Here is a 19,830-nt window from a genome sequence, read left to right on the forward strand (position 1 = left end):
GCACGTAGAAGCCCCAGTCGTGGACCAGAGCCCCATTGTGCTAGGTACTGTACAAAGAAAAAGATGGTCCTTGTCTCCTTTTACATGGGAACCTCTTCAAAGCATTTTGTGATGCCAAACAAGGTAGCCACTATATACAAAAAATCTCATTATTTTAGTGATTAGCTGTTCAAAATAGTAATTAACTCCAAACATCACCTTTATTATGGGAACCCGAACTAAGAAAAAAATATACAATTAAAAAATAAAAGTCAATTATCCTTTTAAAGCAACTAGAAAAGCAGGGAAAGGAAAAGGGTGTATGAAAGTGGTTGTTGGGGAGAAGAAACGTGGTGGGGAAATCAAACCATCTGCTTTTAAGTTTTATCTTTTATCTGGGAAAAGCCACTGATTAAATTTTATTACAACTGTTTAAGGGAAATCAGCGAAAATGAAGGCCCTCATCAATAGTCCCCTGGAATGTTACAGCTGTTAAAAACAATTAATTATTCACTCTGGGGGAAATGTGATATATTTATTGGTTCTAAACAAACAACCCGTCACTCTTATGATTTATGACTAATGACAATCATTTCTTTATGTGATATACCTGAAGGTATTTCTGTAGAAAATTCCTGTTTTAAAGAGGGGAAATTAAAAATAATAAATAGAAGAGTTTTTAAAACTGTTTAAAAGTCCAACGTCATGAAAACAACACAGGAGCATATTTTAAAATGATGTAATAATACATTTTAAGATAACATTTGAGAAGGTCAGTTTCTCTTTCATGTTACCTACCAATAGTCGAACTCCTTTACTCTTCACTTATCTAGCACCTTTCATACAAATACGCTTCACAAATATTACTACACCACTTTAAGTTGTATTATAATTCCTGTTTTGCAGAGAAAGCAGCTGAAGAGCAATGTGACAAAAGAGAAAGTTCTTTAACGTCCTCAGAGGTCCAACAAGAGTAAGATTCAGAACAATGTCAGCCAATCAGATCACATTTGCAAACGAGTATATATATGCAGGTCAATGACAGCTAACATTCACAAGGAGGAGTTGTAAAAAGTTTTCAGTGATGTGATGGGTTCCATAAAGTAGAATTTTAGATGGTCATATGACATCACAAGGTGATGAATGTTCAAATCACCATACCCTGATGAAGTCTTTGCTTGAAATGTAGATATACTGGTCACTTTAGCATGGAGCTTGCTCCTTCCTGAAGTCTGTATGCACGAGACTTGCAATATGCTTAATAATTCAATGAAGAATTGATATTTTAAAAATTAGTATCTCTTGTATCATCCTTTCACTGTGATGGGTCTTTTAGTCTGTCTTCCTTGGATTTTTATTATTTAAACGACATCAGAAGGATGCATGGCACTTTGCAAACAATTAAACACTACTCTCTTCCTAAGCATCTTACCGGCTAGAGGTCTGATCCTATCAGATCTTGCTGCTGCTTCAATATACGTTTTGATGTTACACTCAGCACCACCATTTTGATGATAAATACACTTATGGAAATTGGAGATTGAAAAGAACTACTCATCCACCTAGTCTATCACCTTTCCAATGCAGGATAGTTCTCTGCAGGACAGTCTCCTGCGCTTTATCCACTGTAGTTTTTAAGTGTCTCAAGAGATGGTGTTTCCACCTGTTCATTTATGAGACTAATCCATAATCTAACATATCCCATCTTTATGACTTTCCCAATACACAGGTAAAATTTATCTTTCCTTAATTTAAATTCCATTACTTCTAGGGTAGTTCTATCTCCTTGTTCCATCCTAAGCAACTCTCCCTCTTTGCAATGACATCCTTCTGACACTATACACATTTAGTTCTTTTAAGCTCTCTGTTGGAATTATCAATAATATTTGAAATGATAAATATTAATATGGAAAACCACCAAACACTAATTTAACCATAAATTCTTTTATTAAGTCCAAAGGCCAAATCTTATACAATTGCTCTAAACATACCTAAAACCCCTAAATAACAGGCAATTTACCACATCCAAATAGTAACAAAACATTTCTAAGTATTTGATCAAGACACTTACAAATGGGCTAAACCTAGGGGTACTTAGACTCATAGTGGTCAGCTTCGACGTGGTCAGGCAGACATTAGCAATGAACCCTTTAAGAGTTTACTTTTTATATCCTTTAACAAACAAGTGATGTCACTGCCAGGTACCGACTTTAGCGAAAAATCAAACCAACAGTTTCACCCTGCTTTCCAGTCTTAATCCAGATAAGATTTACAACCTCCTTTCCTCTCCTCCTTCATGCTGCCCAACAGTTTTCCCATTGTACCTGGATTCAGATAGGCTTTAAACCTGGTGTGTGAGGTGGGAACGGCCATGTTGGCTCATTTTAAGACAGATTCTCTTTTGTTTTATTTAAAACCATCTGCAGTCACTCCTACTGGTCAGAGGCCTTCTTTTTAGACACTTCCCCTTGTCTCATTAGTTATTCCTTGAACCAGACATCCTCCCTACTTTATTCCTTCTGGCCTTATAAGTCACTGTTTTCAAGCCATTCCTTCTACTTGCTAGTCAGGGCCTTTCTTTACAACACCTGTACACTTCCTTAATCAAATTTAAGTTAACTCTAATACTTCAATTTCATATTTACCAGACACTTTCCTTATAAATCAAATCAATCCCTCAAACCCCTTATTCATCTTTACTCTTCCGTGAACTCCCTCCAGTCTGGCAGCATCTTTCAGGTAGTGAGGTACTAACCGCTATTTATTGGAGGTGACATATAAGGCACTTATCACTTGTTATCTAAGCACTGAGCAAGACCAGAGAAAGCATAAGAGTCTAGAGCAACTGACCTTTTCTATCAGAATTAGTGGAGAATTTGAATGTATAAATGTGGGGAAATACATTGATTTGTTGTGAGTAGAGTTCATGGGGAAAGGTTGGCTATTGAAAAGGTTCTCTTATACTTTGATCAGGCTTGGGGTCCATAGACTCTCTTCTGGCGAGAAGCTGCACAGCCTGGGTCACCCTGCTGAGAACACTCTTCCTCGCAGCACTTTGTCTAAATTGGGGTTTCTCTGTGGTCCTCACTAGTGAGCAGTTACTTTGGGTGATGATGTCTGAGGAGAAAAATAATTTACACCCACACCTCTCGGCAGGCCAATACTATAGTGATGGGCGATGGTTCAGAGCCCTACGAGGGCTCTTGTCAGGGTTCTGGCACGGGGAGCATGATCAGAACAAGCTTTGGTTGGCACGGGCAAGAAGGCAGTAAGACTCTTGAAATATCTACTGTGTCAACAGTGGGATGAGAATGGAGTGTGCAGTGGCGCAGTCCCTGGAAAACAGCACCCACCCAATGAAAGAATACTTGGTAAGAGCAGGCTTCCCTGGCAGGAACACTACAGTAAGAAGTCTTCCCTAGTTAACTGGCCTTACAAACCCCAGATGGCAGGAGTAGATGTGTAAAGAGAAAGTAGTGAGGCCAATGCTCCCAAAGGACAACCACGCAGACTTTCACTAGAATCCTATGTGAAATAAGTTGATGGTCTTCGTCCACTTCCTTGTGGACAAGTCGGAATATTACAAAATCAGCCACCACAACTGATACCCTTGATAGACACACACAGGATTGAATGGGCAAGGATACTTGACTACCCCATCAGCCCCAGAGATAATCTCTCTAGGTTAAAATTAGCATGAAGCACCTTATATGGTTTCTGCTGTACCTGTTCTATGGTATATATAAAATTTCAGTCTCCACTTCTGTCAATCTATTTCCTCTTCACCATCACTTTGCAGACAGATGGAACAATTAAATCTCCATAACTGAAGGATCATGCAAACTGAATAGTACCAAGAACTACCTTAATGATGCAATTGCATTGTTTATTATGGCACTGAATTACAGGTACAATTAAGTACACCAGCCTGTTGAAGGAAGGGGGCCTTATTCATCCTGTGGTTTCGTAGCAACCCCTCCCCCCACCCCCAAAACAAAAAACCCACAACCACGCAAAACAAACAACACAGCCAGCATCTCTGTCAGGCTTGTCACGTACATGAGACCTGCTGGGAGAATCTCAGGAGTCCTGCACAACTGAGATAAGATGGGGATTTTAATCTAATTGTATCACATTAAATGGTGTTACCTGGGCTTCCTGGCATGCAGCTCTCCTTAGCAGGTTATCACTATCAGGAAAAAGAAAGAAGAGAATGGATGTTAACATAACATAAAGTTTAAGGAGCTAAGGCAGAAATGGTTAGTTTTTTTTCAAAACATATGCATCTGCCCTCTTTCTACTGTTTTTGACAGCCAGTAAAATATCAGACTGAGACCTTTAAACACCATATGGAAAACATTCTACATAAGAATAATTTTGCTTCTATATATATACACATATATAGCGTGTGTGTGCGTGTGTGTATATTTATATATATATATTCTAGCTATTACCCCCTTTTTCATTACTAAAGACCAGGGCATCAGGTATAATAATTTACAAAGCCCTAAATCTCTAGCTATTATGCTTGTGATTAAAACCTTCAGATTGTGAACTGAACTTAAATGAATGCAGCAACTGATATCTGCCTGAGTCTGCAGGCAGCCTGAAACAATAACTCAGAGAGACGTAAATTACCCCATACACCTTAATGTATGTAACAATACACATACACAGAGCTGTAACAATGAAGTCTTGTAGTGTATCAGTACTATTTCACTACTGATCATTTCAGCAGAAATTCTAGACTAAACGTACTTATTTGTCATTAGTAAATGTAATGGTGGATAATGGGCCAGGGTGTAGTGGGTCAATTAGCTAATAATAAAATTTGCTTGGCTGGGGAAGAGGTTATTCATCTTGTGCAGTTACTGAGGGCTTGTCTACATCACAAAGTTGCAGCGCTGGTGAGGGGGTTGCAGCGCTGCAACTTAGGAGGTGTACACGTCTGCAGGGCATCACCAGCGCTGCAACTCCCTGTTTGCAGCGCTGGCCGTACTCCCGTTTTGTCTCGGGTGTAGAGGATCCAGCGCTGGTGATCCAGCGCTGGTAATCAAGTGTAGACACTTACCAGCGTTTTTCTTGACCTCCGTGGAACAAGCAGGTATCCCAGCATACCTGAGGAAGCCTCTCTGGTAATCAAGCAGGTCTCCTTCCCCGCGGTTTGCTCCGGTGTTCTCCGAATCCCCCCCCAAGCGGGTCTCCTTCCCCGCGGTTTGCAGGGGGGTTCGGGGAACGTGAGAGCAAACCGCGGGGAAGCAGGTCTCCTTCCCCGCGGTTTGCTCTCGCGTTCCCCGAACCCCCGAGCAAGCAGGTCTCCTTCCCCGCGGTTTGCTCTCGCGTTCCCCGAACTCCCGAGCAAGCAGGTCTCCTTTCCCGCGGTTTGCTCTCGCGTTCCCCGAACCCCCGAGCAAGCAGGTCTCCTTCCCCGCGGTTTGCAGGGGGGTTCGGGGAACGCGAGAGCAAACCGCGGGGAAGGAGACCTGCTTGCATGGGGGTTCGGGGAACGCGAGAGCAAACCACGGGGAAAGAGACCTGCTTGCGGGGAGGGGGTTCGGGGAACGCGAGAGCAAACCGCGGGGAAGGAGACCTGCTTGCACGGGCGGTCGGGGAACGCGAGAGCAAACCGCGGGGAAGGAGATCTGCTTGCAGGGGGGTTCGGGGAACGCTAGAGCAAACCGGGGAAGGAGACCTGCTTCCCCGCGGTTTGCTCTCGCGTTCCCCGAACCCCCCTTGAAGCCACCCAACAGCGCTGCAGTGTGGCCACATCTAACACCACTTGCAGCGCTGGTTGCTGTAAGTGTGGCCACTCTGCAGCGCTGGCCCTATACAGCTGTACTAATACAGCTGTAACAACCAGCGCTGCAAAATTGTAGATGTAGACATACCCTGAGATTCTTCGAGATGGTTGTCTCTGTGGGTGCTCCACTTTAGGTGTTTTGGCACCCTGCACTTCTAGCTGGAGACTTGTGGTAGCAGGGCCCCGGTTAGCAACACATGCGCGGCAGCCATCTTGCACCGCTCTGAGCAGCTACCCTACGAGCACAGCCAACCGCCAACCAGTTCCTTCTCTACCCCAGAGGATCGAGCCAAAACTCCAAAGCAGAGGGGAGGAGGGTAGGTAGTGAAGCACCCACAGGAACAACCATCTTCAAGAACCTCAATTACTGCACAAGTTGAGTAACCTTCTCTTCTTCAAGGAGTGTCCCTGTGGGTGCTCTACTTTAGGTGACTGAAGAGCAGTACCCCTCGATGGAGAGGAGAGGCTTCAGAGCTGATGTATGTATGGTGGAAAGCACCAATTGACCAAAGTGAGTGTCTGCAGCTGACTGCTGTTCCATAATGTTTGGTGAAAGTATGGGGCAATGCCCAGGCAGCTTCTTTACAAATACCTATGATGGGTACATGTTTGAGAAAGGCTATGGATGTGGACATAGCTCTAGTGGAGTGTGCACGAAGTCTAGAAGGAGTTGGCAAATTGTAATTTTGGCAACATAGTTTGATACAATTAAGAGATCCATTTAGAAAGTCTCTGTTTAGAAATGGTCTGGCCTTTAGATCATTCTGTTGTGGATATGAATGGCCAGGACGATTTTCTGAATGTTTTTGTTCTCTCTATATAGAACGCCAGCACTCTGCGGACATCTAGTGTGTGAAGGGACGCCTCCCTGTTGTTGGCGTGCGGCTTGGGGAAGAATACAGGTAAGTAAATGGGTTCATTAAGATAGAAGAGGGAGGCGACCTTGAGTATGAATTTAGGGTGTGGGCGTAGGGTGACTTTATTCTTGAGGAACATGGTATAAGATGGGTGTGCCAGTAGGGCACCCAACTGTCCCATCCTTCATGCTGATGTGATAGCTACTAAAAAAGGCAACCTTCATGTCGGAATGAGCAGGTCACTAGAGGTTAAAAGGGTTTCCCCATGAGGACATGGAGAACAAGGTTGAGGTCCCACATAGGGGTCGGGTCCCTTAATGTGGGGTAAGTGTTCTCTATACCCTTGAGAAAGTGCTTAGTCAGTGGATGGGTGAAGACCGTGAGTCTGTCCACCTTGTCGTGAAAGGTGGTGATAGCTGATAAGTGCACTCTGAGTGAGCTAGTTGAGAGGCCCGATTTTTTTAGTGTCAATATGTACTCAAGGATAGTAGGTAACAGGGCCGATTGTGGAATGGTTTGCTTTTCTAGGCACCAAATGGAGAATCTTTGCCACTTGCGTGCATATGTTTTTCATGTGGAGGGATGTCGGCTGTTAAGTAGAATGTTTTGGACTTCCTTGAAGCAGCATGCTTTGAGTTCTGTCATCCCTGGATTAGCCATGCCTTGAGACAAAGTGTTGGAATGTTGGGATGATGGAGACGTCCTGTATCCTGTGTCAGTAGGTGAGGCAGGAGGGGAAGCGTTCGTGATCTGACAGACAACTGGGTCAGATATGGGAACCATGTTTGTCTGGGCCATGTTGGTGCAATCAAGATGACTCTGGATTTGTCTTGTCTGATCTTACGTAGAACACAACTCAACAGAAAAATCAGGGGGAAGGTGTACCAGAGCAGGGCCTCCCATTTGTTAAGGAAGGCGTGTCATAAACAGATAGCTAAGGGTTAATGTCTCTTTCACCTGAAAAGAAGTAACCTGAAACACCTGACCAGAGGACCACAGACTCAGGAAACAAGACTTTTTCAAATCTGGGTGGAGGGAAGTTTGTGTGTGAGTCTTTTGCTCTGGTCTTGAATCTGTCCCTCTCGGCTATGGGAAGGATTTGTCTGTTTCCTACTTTCTAATCTTCTGTTTCCCAGTTGTAAGTACAAAAAAGATAAAACAGTGATTTATATGTTTTTTTATTTTGTATTTACATGTGTGTAGTTGCTGGAGTGCTTTGAATTGTATTCTTTTTGAATAAGGCTGTTTATTCAATATTTCTTTTAAGTAATTGACCCTGTATTTGTCACCTTAATACAGAGAGACCATTTTTATGTATTTTTCTTTCTTTTTACATAAAGCTTTCTTTTAAGACCTGTTGGAGTTTTTCTTTGGGGGGGGGGAACTCCAGGGAATTGAGTCTGTGCTCACCAGGGAATTGGTGGGAGGAAGAAGTCAGGGGGAAATCAATGTGTGTTAGATTTACTAGCCTGACTTTGCATACCCTCTGGGTGAAGAGGGAAGTACTTCTGTTTCCAGGACTGGAAATAGAGAGGGTGGAATCCCTCTGTTTAGATTCACGGAGCTTGCTTCTGTGTATCTCTCCAGGAACACCTGGAGGGGGGAAGGGAAAAGGTTTATTTCCCTTTGTTGTGAGACTCAAGGGATTTGGGTCTTGGGGTCCCCAGGGAAGATTTTTGGGGGGACCAGAGTGCCCCAAAACACTCTAATTTTTTGGGTGGTGGCAGCTTTACCAGGTCCAAGCTGATAACTAAGCTTGGAGGTTTTCATGCTAACCCCCATATTTTGGACGCTAAGGTCCAAATCTGGGACTAGGTTATAACAAGGCGTCTCTGAGACAGTTGTGTCCCAGTCCCGCTCGGGAGCAGTATTGTGGGTATTTGACATTGTGGGTCGTGGCAAAAATGTCAATTGAGGGGAATCCCTATTGTCGGAATATAGTTTGCAGAATTTGTGGGTCTAGTTCCCACTAGTGCATTCGTGAGAAGTTCCTGCTGAGGTCGTGTGCTGTGGCATTCTGGTTTCTAGGTAGGTAGGATACCGTGATGTGTATGTTGTTGGAGATGCACCATTGCCAAAGGTGAACTGCTTCTGTGCACAGCAGGTATGATCGGGCCCCTCCTTGATGATTTATATAAAACATAGTCACCAAATTGTCTGTGAGAATCTGGAAGTTTTGTTGCAGATAAGGGGGAGAAAGTGATGGCAGGCATTTCGAACTGCTCGGAGCTTCAGTAGATTTATGTGGAGATTTGACTCCTCTGGGGACCATTGGCCCTGGATGATGATGTCGGCCAAGTGTGCCCTCCATTCCTACCAGAGAGATGTCTATGGTGATAGTGACTGATGGGGTTTCCCTTTGGAAGGGAATGCCTGAACAGACATTTGTTTGTTTTGTCCACCATGCGAGCAAGTCTTTCACTCTGCTGGGCATTGTAAGCTGTCTGTTGATCGAGTGACTGTGAGGAACATATATAGTGCGTAGCCAGGTTTGTAGACATCTCACATGCAGCCTGGCATGTTTCACGACAAACACGGTAGCTGAAATGTGTCCAAGAAATTGTAGGCACGTTCTGGCAGATGTTTGTGGACTGTGTCTTACTGTTGGGATTAGGTTTGTTAAGGCAAGAAACCACTGTTGGGGTAGCCGTGCTGATGCCGTGACACAGTTGAGGTGTGCCCCTATAAAGTCCAGTTGTTGGGTTGGGGTCAGGGTGGATTTCTGTAGGTTGATTAGTAACCCTGGGTTTGTAAATAGGGTTAGAGTGGCGTGAACTGCCTCATCGTGTGTTGGTGCTTTTAGCAGGTGGTTGTCTAGATAGGGGAATATGGTCACACAGGCTTTGGAAAAAACCCTTGGAGCCGCAGAGAGGCTGAAGGGAAGTACCTTGTATTGGTAGTGCAGGCTGCCCAGAGTGAATCGTAGGAATCTACTGTGCACTGGGTGGACAGTGACGTGAAAGTAAGCGTCTTGAAGGTTGAGGGTCAAGAGCCAATCTCCTTTCTCTAACGCCGGAATTACGGTTGCTAGGGTTCCATCTTGAAGCACTGTGTTCTCAAGAACTTGTTCAGCTGGCATAAGTCCAGAATGAGCCTCCATCCACCTGTTTTCTTCGGAGTGAGAAGGTAAAGTGAGTAGAACCCCGACCCCTGTGCTGAACCAGTACAGGTTCCACAGCACTTAGTTGCATGAGATGGTGTATTTCCTGCTGTAACAGGTACTCGTGATATGGGTCTCTGACAAGGGACAGGAAAGAGAGGTGGGTAAGAGGAATGGAAAGAAAGGGATGGAATAGCCCTTCTGTATAACTTCCAGAACCCACTTGTCTGTGGTGATGGTTCTCCAGACTGGGTAAAAGGTTGTAAGGCAGTCCCCAAATGGGCTGGAAATTAGCAGTGACTCTGGAATTGAAGAATGTGAGACTCTCGTGTCCTCGACCAACACTTCAAAATGTTTGCTTAGAAGTAGATGGCTCCTGCACCTGACAGCGTCTCTTCTGGCGCTGCTTATGGCGTTGATCATAACGTTGTTGAGGCTGAGTGTATGAGGCAGGACGGAATCATTGGATGTAGAATCTGCCTGGTTTCTTTTTGTTCGCAGGGATATAGATTCCAAGTGTCTTTAGTGTCGCACGGGAGTCCTTCAGGGTGCGTAAGGAGACATCCGTGCTCTCTGCAAAGAATTTTTGCCCCTCCAAAGGTAAATCCTCTACTGTCACCTGAACTTCCCTGAGGAAGCCAGAGAGATGGCGCCATGACTCCCTCTGCATGACAACGGATGTGGCAACGGAGCAATCCGCCATGTCAGCAGAATCCAGAGAAGCCTGCAGGGCAGTTCTGGTGATGAGGAAACCTTCTGCTATATCAGCTTTATATTGCTCTTTTTTGTCAGCTGGGATGTGCTCAATAAAATATGACATCTAAGAAACAATGTTGTGTGTGTACTGGAACAGTACCGCACAATAGTTTGCTATAAAAAACTGGAGGGTCGCCAATGAATAGGTTTTCTTGCCAAAGAGGTCTAGGCATTTCCAATCTTTATCATGCGGGGGGGCTGGTTTGATGTTGCTTCCCCCTTTAATTAAATGCCTCTACCACCAATGAGTTTGGAGTAGGGTGGGTAAACAAAAACTCAGCTCCGTTAGCCAGCACGTAGTACTTCTTGTCAGATCACTCACAAGAAGGTGGGGCCATGGCTGAAGTCTGCCATATGGTTTTTGCTTGGTCCAGGATGGCAGCATTAATGGGTAGTGCTATCTTGGCTGACAGAGAAGCTTGCAATATATGTGTCAGCTTATGTTGAGTCTCCGGTAACTCCACCAGTGAGATGTCTAATGAACCAGCTACTCTTTTAAACAAATCCTGAAAGGGTAGCTGGGAGTGTGCGACCCTCTGGCCTGTCCACAGATTTTTCAGCTTCCTCCTCCAGCAGTTCTGGTGAAGCTGGAGCAGATTGCAGAGGCAATCACTGTGTCATGGACCTAGGTAGACTGGATGGCTGGGAGTTTTGGGCTCTGTATAAAGCCCATGGATCCCAGTAGAAGTAGGAAAACCATGGGAGAGGGCACCCACTGTGGGGGTTGCCAACCCACGCCCTACGGCCGAGTGGGGACCAGGTTGAGGAGAGGGGCGGTGAGGTGTGCCCATTAGTGTCTCCATTTCCTCCTCTTCGTCACTGGAGAAAGGAGGGGCCCAAGCCAGAGGTGTAGTGATAAAGCTTGGCCCTGACCTGGCCAGGGTGCAGAGTTCCAGGGGTGGAAGCAATGAGTAGGTCCGCATGGCTAACAAATTGTTGCGGTATTGGGAGACTCGGTCCCGAGTGCAGGCAAGCTCAGGCTGGGAACCAGAGGAAGTGTTGTCGGTGCTGCAGAGTTGTCATATTGTATTGGTGCAGCAGGTGGCGCCATAGTGTTGCTGTGTGCCTGAGGCATCTGTTCCCTCAGTGCTGACCTATGAGGCTTAGTTTTGCTGCTAAGAGAGCGAGACTGCACAGGGTCTTTCGCTCCTCGGGATGTCTCGGTACCAGACCTGGTACCTCATGGTCCAGAGCTCTGAGTGCCATCGGTGTCCTGGACTTGGGGTCTGAGGGATCTCTCCATCATTAAAAGTTTTAATCGGCAGTGCCTGGCCTTTCTTGTCCACGCTGTGATTTTCTTGCAGTGGGGACACTTTTGGGTAACGTGTCTCCCACCCAGGCAACAGATACACTGTGAGTGGCCATCTGTCACTGGTATTGAGAGTCTGCAGGTCAGACAGAGCCTGAAACCTGGAGAACCAGGCACGTCTGAGAGGCTAGCTGAATGAAGAATGGGAATAGTCCCAGTCTAATGCCTCTTCAGCGGCTGCCTGCCTCAGGCAGAGAGAAAAATGGGGAAGTTTTTGTTTTTTAAATGTGAAAACTAAAAAAAAAATGAATGGAGAGAAATACAATGAGGAAAATTAACTGAGGAAAGGGCAGAGATTACAGAAATATGAGAGTAGATAAGAGCACTGCTGTCATTCTGCCAAAATCAAGGGCAGTAGAGAAGGAAGGAACTGACTGGCAGTTGGCTGTGCTCGTGGGATAACCACTCAGAGTGGCGTGAGATGGCTGCCACACATGTGTGGCCAACCGGGGCACTGCTACCACAAGTCTCCAACTAGAAGTGCAGACACTTAAAGTGGAGCACCCACAGGGACACTCCTCAAAGAAAAAAAAAAGAATTCAAACTCCGTCACCTGAAGTAGTCACTTCTACCCTTACATAAAAGAAGGTGAGACGATGCATTGCAGTACCAAAATGTGAGATGATCCACAGTACCAAAAGCCCCAATTGCCTCCAAAATACCAAAACCACCTCCCTAAACCTTTCTTCTGAGCACCAAAAGTATCCCTAGCATTCCCCTGAAAATATTTGAAGAGTAGGCCACTGTCAATACAAAAATCGCCAGCACAATGAAAACTTAAAATCTGTAGTGAGTGTATAATAAATCGAAAAAAATATCAAAACAAATACTGACTGGACAGGACTGGGGGCATCAAAGGAAAAAGCAACTGAAGGGCAGGGCAGCCCATTTCTGGAGTCCCTGAACTGTGTCAGCAACTCTTGTCAGGCCTGACATACTTACTATACATATCATACTGTTGTCATGATATATACCCGAAAAGGTGGCATGTAACATATTGTGGGACAACTAACAACTCACTGATCATTAATATTCTTGTGTGATGTATGTATAGGCGCGTACAAAGAGTTATGGACATGTGCTAGAATTATGTTCTTAAAATATGTTTGGCAAGCAATGCATAAGCCCAGTTTGCCCCAGATAAAGGGCTGTATTTGCAGGTCATCAGGAAGAGACAATGAAGGCACTTTTACTTAGAAGGTATGCAAAGCCATCAACCTAGGAAGCTGGGGAGATAACATCTTGGGGGAGTCTGAACCTGCAATGATAAGTAACTGAATCAACTGATGCAATACAATATTACTGTATTATAAAAGTGTGTCAGGTAAGATCTTCTATGAAAGCTCATGACATACTGGTGATTAATATAATTGTGAAATATACGTATTAACACCATATGAAGAAATATGGATACTTAATGATATTATGCTTTAATATCTGTGACCAAACACAGGGAGAAACAGGTTTTCTCACAGACAGGAGGAAAGGCAGCCATTTACCTGTCTCCAATTAAATTAAGCAGTGTGACCAAAAACAATGGAAGCCCAATTTACATATGAATCAGCAGAGGAATGGGTTGTCCGGAGGCAGGGAAGAATAGCATGAGTTGATCATGAGCCTGGGGACAAACTAGTGAGTCTGGGAAGATACAAGGAGAGAGAAGACACCATCTTGGCATTTCATCAATGGACAGACACAAGGGACTAGAGTTCTTGCAAGTTAAGAAAGATGGGCCCTTCAACCAAGAAGTCTCTGGAAACTGAACATAGGTGAGAAACCTGCTTAGGCAAAGATCTTTCACCAACAAGAGAAAAATAGCACCTTTGTACTTTTAAGGAAGGTCCTAACTGACAGAAAGTCAGCCGTGGCTGGGAAGAAAAAGACCAGTAAGAAATCTACCTTGAACCAAGGCTGTAGCTCGTTGAATTAAGTCTTAACCACTGGAAAGTGTATTTTACTTTTATTTTCGTGTAACCATTTTTTGTCTTTATCCCTTGAATTCACTTAGAACCACTTTCTTCTTGTTAATAAATTTGTTTAACTTTTAATCGTAACCTCAGCTAAAGCAACAAAACACTGTGTTTGTGTCTCTTCGAAGAAGCAATGGACCTTATCTCTCCTCTGAATGCTCCAGGAGAGTGCTGGACATTCAGGGTAGACAGTTCTGCGGAAATTCAGGACTGGGGTGTGCTGGGGTCACTCAGCAAGTCATAATCAAGGCTGCTGGAAACCAGGCTGGGGCTGTTGTGTTGTAAGCAGGCTGCTGGTATCAGAGTGCTGAACCAGGCCTGCACACCACAGAGACACTCAGACAACAGCATGCTTGTCTGCTGGTTGGAAGCGTCCAAGCCAGGGAGCTACAGCAGCAGAGCTTTTTAAGGCACCCAGGGTTATAGGACAAATGGTGATGGTGACACAACCTACTACTGGTCTAGGTTGCATTCCAGAACATGATACCTTGTAAAAGGCATTTGCATTAAAACAGGATCATCGATTCATACAATTTCACAATCTTAGGCTGTTTATCTCTCACTCAGAATCAGATAGTCTGCTCTTTGTTACATCACCATCGGTTACTGTAGCACTCAATCATGATGCCACAAAAGCAGAGGAATGGTGATTTCTGGTGAGAAATAAATTAGGGGAACAAATGAATTGACTCAGCAACACAAAAGCCATGGAAATAGCCTTAGTAATAACAAAAAGACAAAAGAAAGACAAAAACAAGAGAGAAAGCATATAAATAATATATCCTCCAAATAATGCCTAATTGGAATATTTATCAAAGTTTTCCTCAGAGGCAGTAGCATTCCTTTAACCTAATGTTTACTCTTTAAAACTAAAGTAATAAATCATTTGTATTAAAAAACAGGAACATTACTTCCAGAAGTGACAGATTTGTGACTAATTGCAGTAATTTTACTATGGAATAATAGTTAAAGCAATTCCAGCTCTGAAATGGATTGCATGTCAAATATTTCCCTACCTTTGCTATACTGACAGCCAGGGTAACAGAACCCTCACGGCTAATTCCAAACAGTAAACCATGAAGTTATTAATATAGCCCAGTAAGTCCATACTGCACCACTGACTAGATACTTCAGCCCCACCTGCAACCTTCTGGTCTCAGCTCAGTAAGCAAATTATGGCTTGGACTAGGCTATCCCCAATATCAATTCTCCCATGTCCTACAGCAGTTATCAGATGGCATGCTCTTGTTGTTCATACCCAGTGCTGACCTCCTAGAGTGAAGCAGCAGTCCATTATTGGTGGAGAACCTCTACTTTAAAATTCACTGTCGCTTGGGATCCACCAAAGCCTGAGTTTGATGGATTTGAGGATATAGAGCAGGGGTCGGCAACCTTCCAGTAGCAGTGTGCCAAGTCTTCATTTATTCACTCTAATTTAAGGTTTCGCGTGCCAGTAATACATTTTAACATTTTTAGAAGTTAAAGTCTTTTAGAAGTCTTTCTATAAGTCTATAATGTATAACTAAACTATTGTTGTATGTAGAGTAAATAAGGTTTTTAAAATGTTTAAGAAGCTTCATTTAAAATTAAATTAAAATGCAGAGCCCCCTGGACCGGTGGCCAGGACCTGGGAAGTGCGAGTGCTACTGAAAATCAGCTCGCGTGCCACTTTCGCAACGCATGCCATAGGTTGCCTACCCCTGATATAGAGCAAGATGAATCTATCCAAACCAATTTTCAGCCCAGGAGAAGACAGTACCTTATTAACAGATAGGGAGTTCTTTGTCAACAGTTGAGTATGGTCTAGTTTTTAAGGCCATATTATTTGGACAAACACTTTAGTTATCCATCACTGAGGAGACTCAGGGTTCAGTGCCATCTAAGCCTGTGAAGGTGGGGAGTAATATCTTTGTCTCTCTAGACAAAGATAACAACTTGCTGAAATTGACTTTTAGTCACTAGAAAGCATGTTTAGTTTTGTATGTAACTATATCTGTTTTTATAGTATTACCATCACTTAAACTTCTGTTCATTGTTAAACTTATTCTTGTTTTATTACAAAACCATTTCTGTGCTGTGTATTATAGCAAAGTGTGACTCTTCAGTTAAACTAACAGGCTGGTACATGTTCTGTCTCTTTGGAGGCAGCAAACTTAATAATTTCTGTGAGTGTCCAGTGAGAGGGACCAGACACTGCAGGGAGAAGTCTCTGGGGAACTCTGGAGTTCACTGATTGTTACCTGCAAGGCAAGATTGGATTGACAGTGTCCTGAATAATCTGTTGGCAACGCAGACAAGCTGACGTAGCAGGAAGCTGACACATACCTTAGCAATAGCAAAGCTCTTACCTGCTGAGGCTGAGAGGGGTAACACAGTGGCTTACAGTTCTGGGAACCCCAAGCAGGACGTCCCATCGTGCTCTCTTTAATATTTGTATTCAAGGCCAGATATGGTGAATGTGGGCAAATAACACAAATAATCCCATGAACCAATTTACACAAACTGCAAGTTTAAACCCGGACATTCCATAAAGTCTGCAGCTTCTGCAGTTCTAAAACCAACTTCCAGATGCAGGTTGTCTACAGTGACCTGTCAAGTCACTGATATGCTAAATAGCCTCATCAGAGCATGCGCATGACACTTCCAAACACAGGAACTCCTGCCACTGTGGTTTTTCATTCATTTCCTTCTTTGTTAATTTTTAGATTCAGTATATGTTTAGGTCATAATTGTTTTCACTGCATGGTTGGTGCTACCCCTTCTTTCCTAGAGTCAAAGTGAGCAAGGTTATAAGCGAGTACTTTTTCCAAGGTAGCTACTATCTTGTGCTCTAATTCTAAGTTCTTTACCAATTTAGTCTATCCCTATGGTTCCTTGGTAAATTGTTTTTGCCCTCCCTGTTAAAAAGGAAAACAAACGCTGGGAGAAGTACCAGTACTTCTCCTCCACAATTCATCTGCCCTTATTCATTCCATGTGGTAGAACCAAATCTCCGAAAAATAGGTTTCTAAGGGCTTCTACAGATAAAGTTTGTCATAGTTTGAACCATACCGCTCAAAAAACAGCAGATAAGCTGGTAACATTTCAGCCTTCTGTCCATAAAACATGATTCAGGCTCTGTGGATACTGGGTTATCAGACCACAGATGTTTGAAATGCAAGCTAGCAAAGAATGGTTAGTTAAACATGGGACATTTTGTACTGCTTTCTGTATTTTATTTACCAGCACCAAATAGTAAATAATGAAACAATTATTGTAACACTCTGATAAGGAGGAGAAAAAGGCAGAGAGAAGTTACATATTTACCAGCTGACTGATCTATCATATTGCCTGAAAGAGTGCACAGATATTTCCTGTAACTATGCTGATATCCACAGGTAAACCATGAAGCAATTTCTACCCTGGTCTTTCCCTTGAGGCTTACAGACACAGCTTATGCCTTACAGCAAAACAAATTTAAAGTACAGCATCATGGTTTATCTGGTGCTGCTTTCCTGATGTCGAAATTAACCATTACATTGCTTACAACTGGGCTAGCCAGGTTACCCCATAAAAGGGAGAAGAAAAAAAGGGGAAGAAGTGTCTCATCGACCAACTCCATTGACAGAGCCCAGAGTGAAGCTCTTTGAAGAGTCCCATCCAATTCTCCAGTAAGAAAGGTCACAGTGGTGCAGAGTCTTGGAAGGGTGGACAGGGTAGGAGGGGATTTTATGTGAAGAACCCACATGGGAAAATACTGTTTGTTGCTTCTGTAAATTAGTTTTGGTCTTCTGTTACATAGTGTTGAACATAAAGATAGTGGTCCTGATTCTAGAACCTGCCATCTGGAAACACCCCCAGTGACACAGACCCAGCAGAACAGCAGTATGGCATCCTCCCCTTCCCTTGCCCCAGCACAGGGGCATGCCACAGGAAGAAAGGACACATGGCCAGAGTCTATTGCACTCTAGCTATTCTGGGCTGCCATGCCAGACCACTGAGAGCTGTTGCAGCATAGTGTACATTAGAATATCCCTTGTGGCTCCTCTAACTCATACCTCCCGAATCCTGAACATTCAGAGGTGCTCTCTTCTCCCAGTTTTGGTACTGAGTTTCTGCAGCCAGGACTGAGAATCAAGGCCAATGTTTTACTCAAAAATCACCCAAGGGGAGTATTACATCTTCCTTTGTCTTTTGAATAGCACCGAGCACAGGTTCAGCACTTAACAACTAAAACTACCACAACAGCAGCTCCTAAAAGATGTTGGTTATATCAAAGAGGCCTTTGGCTTTTCCTGATATAACTGTAGCATCCGTGCCACTTGGCACAACCAGAATATCAGTGTTTCTATTACAAGCTTGGCTTTGGGAGGATGTGAAAAATCAGATGCTCAGTCTGAATCAGCTTCTGCAGACTTTGCATTTATGCTCAATGTTTTTTACAAAGTTAATATCAAAAAGCTGCAGCAGCTGCTCAGGATGGAACCTTCAAAAAAGTGACAAACCGAGTTATCATCTGGCAGGGACATAAAGTGCAGCAATCAAATTAATGCTACCAATGACACTTAGCTTACTGGCAATGAGAGCCAAAGCCCTGTGAACCTTGCCAATATTTTCTATGGTGAAAGTCAACTCCTTGTTTGTTACATATGGAAGGTGAAAATGCATCATTTATTTAAAACAGATATTTATACGTGGTGCCCATCACTTTGATATAATAAATATAAAAGCCTACTCTGTCAATTATGATTCAAGAGCCAATCAAAAGCATCACTGTAACAGGCTGGCAGCATTTGCCTGAAACCCCCACTTTGTTAGCAGGTGCCGAGCGTGATAGGAAAGAGTTTAGCAAACTTTATTTGGCAGAACTCACGTAAGCAGGTGACTCATTATGTCACCGGGATAAACGGGAGGTGAGGGAGCTGACTTTTATGTTATAATTGTTATTTTCTTTGTGAGTGATGGGAAAGAGTTTGGACTTCACATACTGCGTGGAGTACGTCTGCAGAGCAGGTTGGACAAGGCACCCACTCACATTCAAGGAGATGATTTGTGCACCGTGCCCACAAGGATGTCCAATTCAGACCCTGTTGCCAGTCTTGGAGAGTTCTAATCCAGAAACAAGTACCAATACCAACTCATTACATCTAACCGCTGAGATGGAATGTAAGGAAAAAGCAATCTGTCACCGGGGGGTTCCAAACTTTTAGGACTTTAGAGATCATAACCACTTAGGCCAGCCAAGTCACAGAGTCTCTTTGATCCTCTGAAATGACTCTACTGTAGTTCCAGTCAATTACCATGCAGTGATATAACCAGATGAGGTTATCTATCCTGTCCTCTCCCCATTTCCAAAGATAATTCAACTCTATCACCTTGATTTTGTAACCAATGTCTCACATAAACCTCTATTTGACTTTCAACAAAAGTGCAGAATTGTCACATAGCTGCATGCATACAAAGCACCCTTACCTTAAGCTTTCACCTTGCATCTTGAGCACATCCTTAAATATGATACACCAGACAGTATACACACACGACAAAAGGAAACCCAGGTGTAAACTGGCATAAGTCCAGGGAAGGTCAATGGAAGCATACTCACATGCAGCAGGACTGGATTCTACCTTTCCTTTTCCTGAGCCGCTGGAGCAGCCTCTATCCTGAATGCAAGAACTTGGATTTTTTTAAGCATTCGTATTTTATGAGAAATTAGAGTTTTGTAATAATAGAACTAGGGCTATAATTGGGCACAGCCCAATCAGGTATGGTACAAATTATCCCCCTTCCCATTCAACTCTCACATCTTTCTTGCATATTTTACTTTTCACCTGCTATATCTCAGCTATTCCAGTTCAGTGCCTCTCTCAAAGCGATACCATCCACCAGACTAGAATATGGGACCTCACATGCCAAACTCATTTTCACTCGTGACCTAAATCAATCAGGATGTGAACTAACATGTCTGAAGGTGAAAGGCTACTGCAATGACCCACTGTCACTCCCTGCGGCAAATGCTGCATTTAAAAATTGTGTCTGCCACAGCAAGGCTGATACCAGCTCTTTGATCTTTAGAATGAGCT

At 43.6% G+C, this 19,830-nt stretch overlaps 1 protein-coding gene across 1 annotated transcript in view; it reads right to left on the reverse strand.

Moving 5' to 3' along the window:
* Positions 1 to 19,830, reverse strand: part of AGK (acylglycerol kinase) — a 55,381-nt gene that overhangs the window by 24,516 nt on the left and 11,035 nt on the right. The window contains exon 3 of the mRNA XM_030543953.1: positions 4,129 to 4,168. Within this exon, the coding sequence (XP_030399813.1) occupies positions 4,129 to 4,168 (40 nt within the window). The remainder of the gene's footprint in view (positions 1 to 4,128; positions 4,169 to 19,830) is intronic.

This window comes from Gopherus evgoodei, chromosome 1 (genome assembly GCF_007399415.2).
Source record: "Gopherus evgoodei ecotype Sinaloan lineage chromosome 1, rGopEvg1_v1.p, whole genome shotgun sequence".
In the NCBI taxonomy this organism is placed as follows: Eukaryota; Metazoa; Chordata; order Testudines; family Testudinidae; genus Gopherus; species Gopherus evgoodei.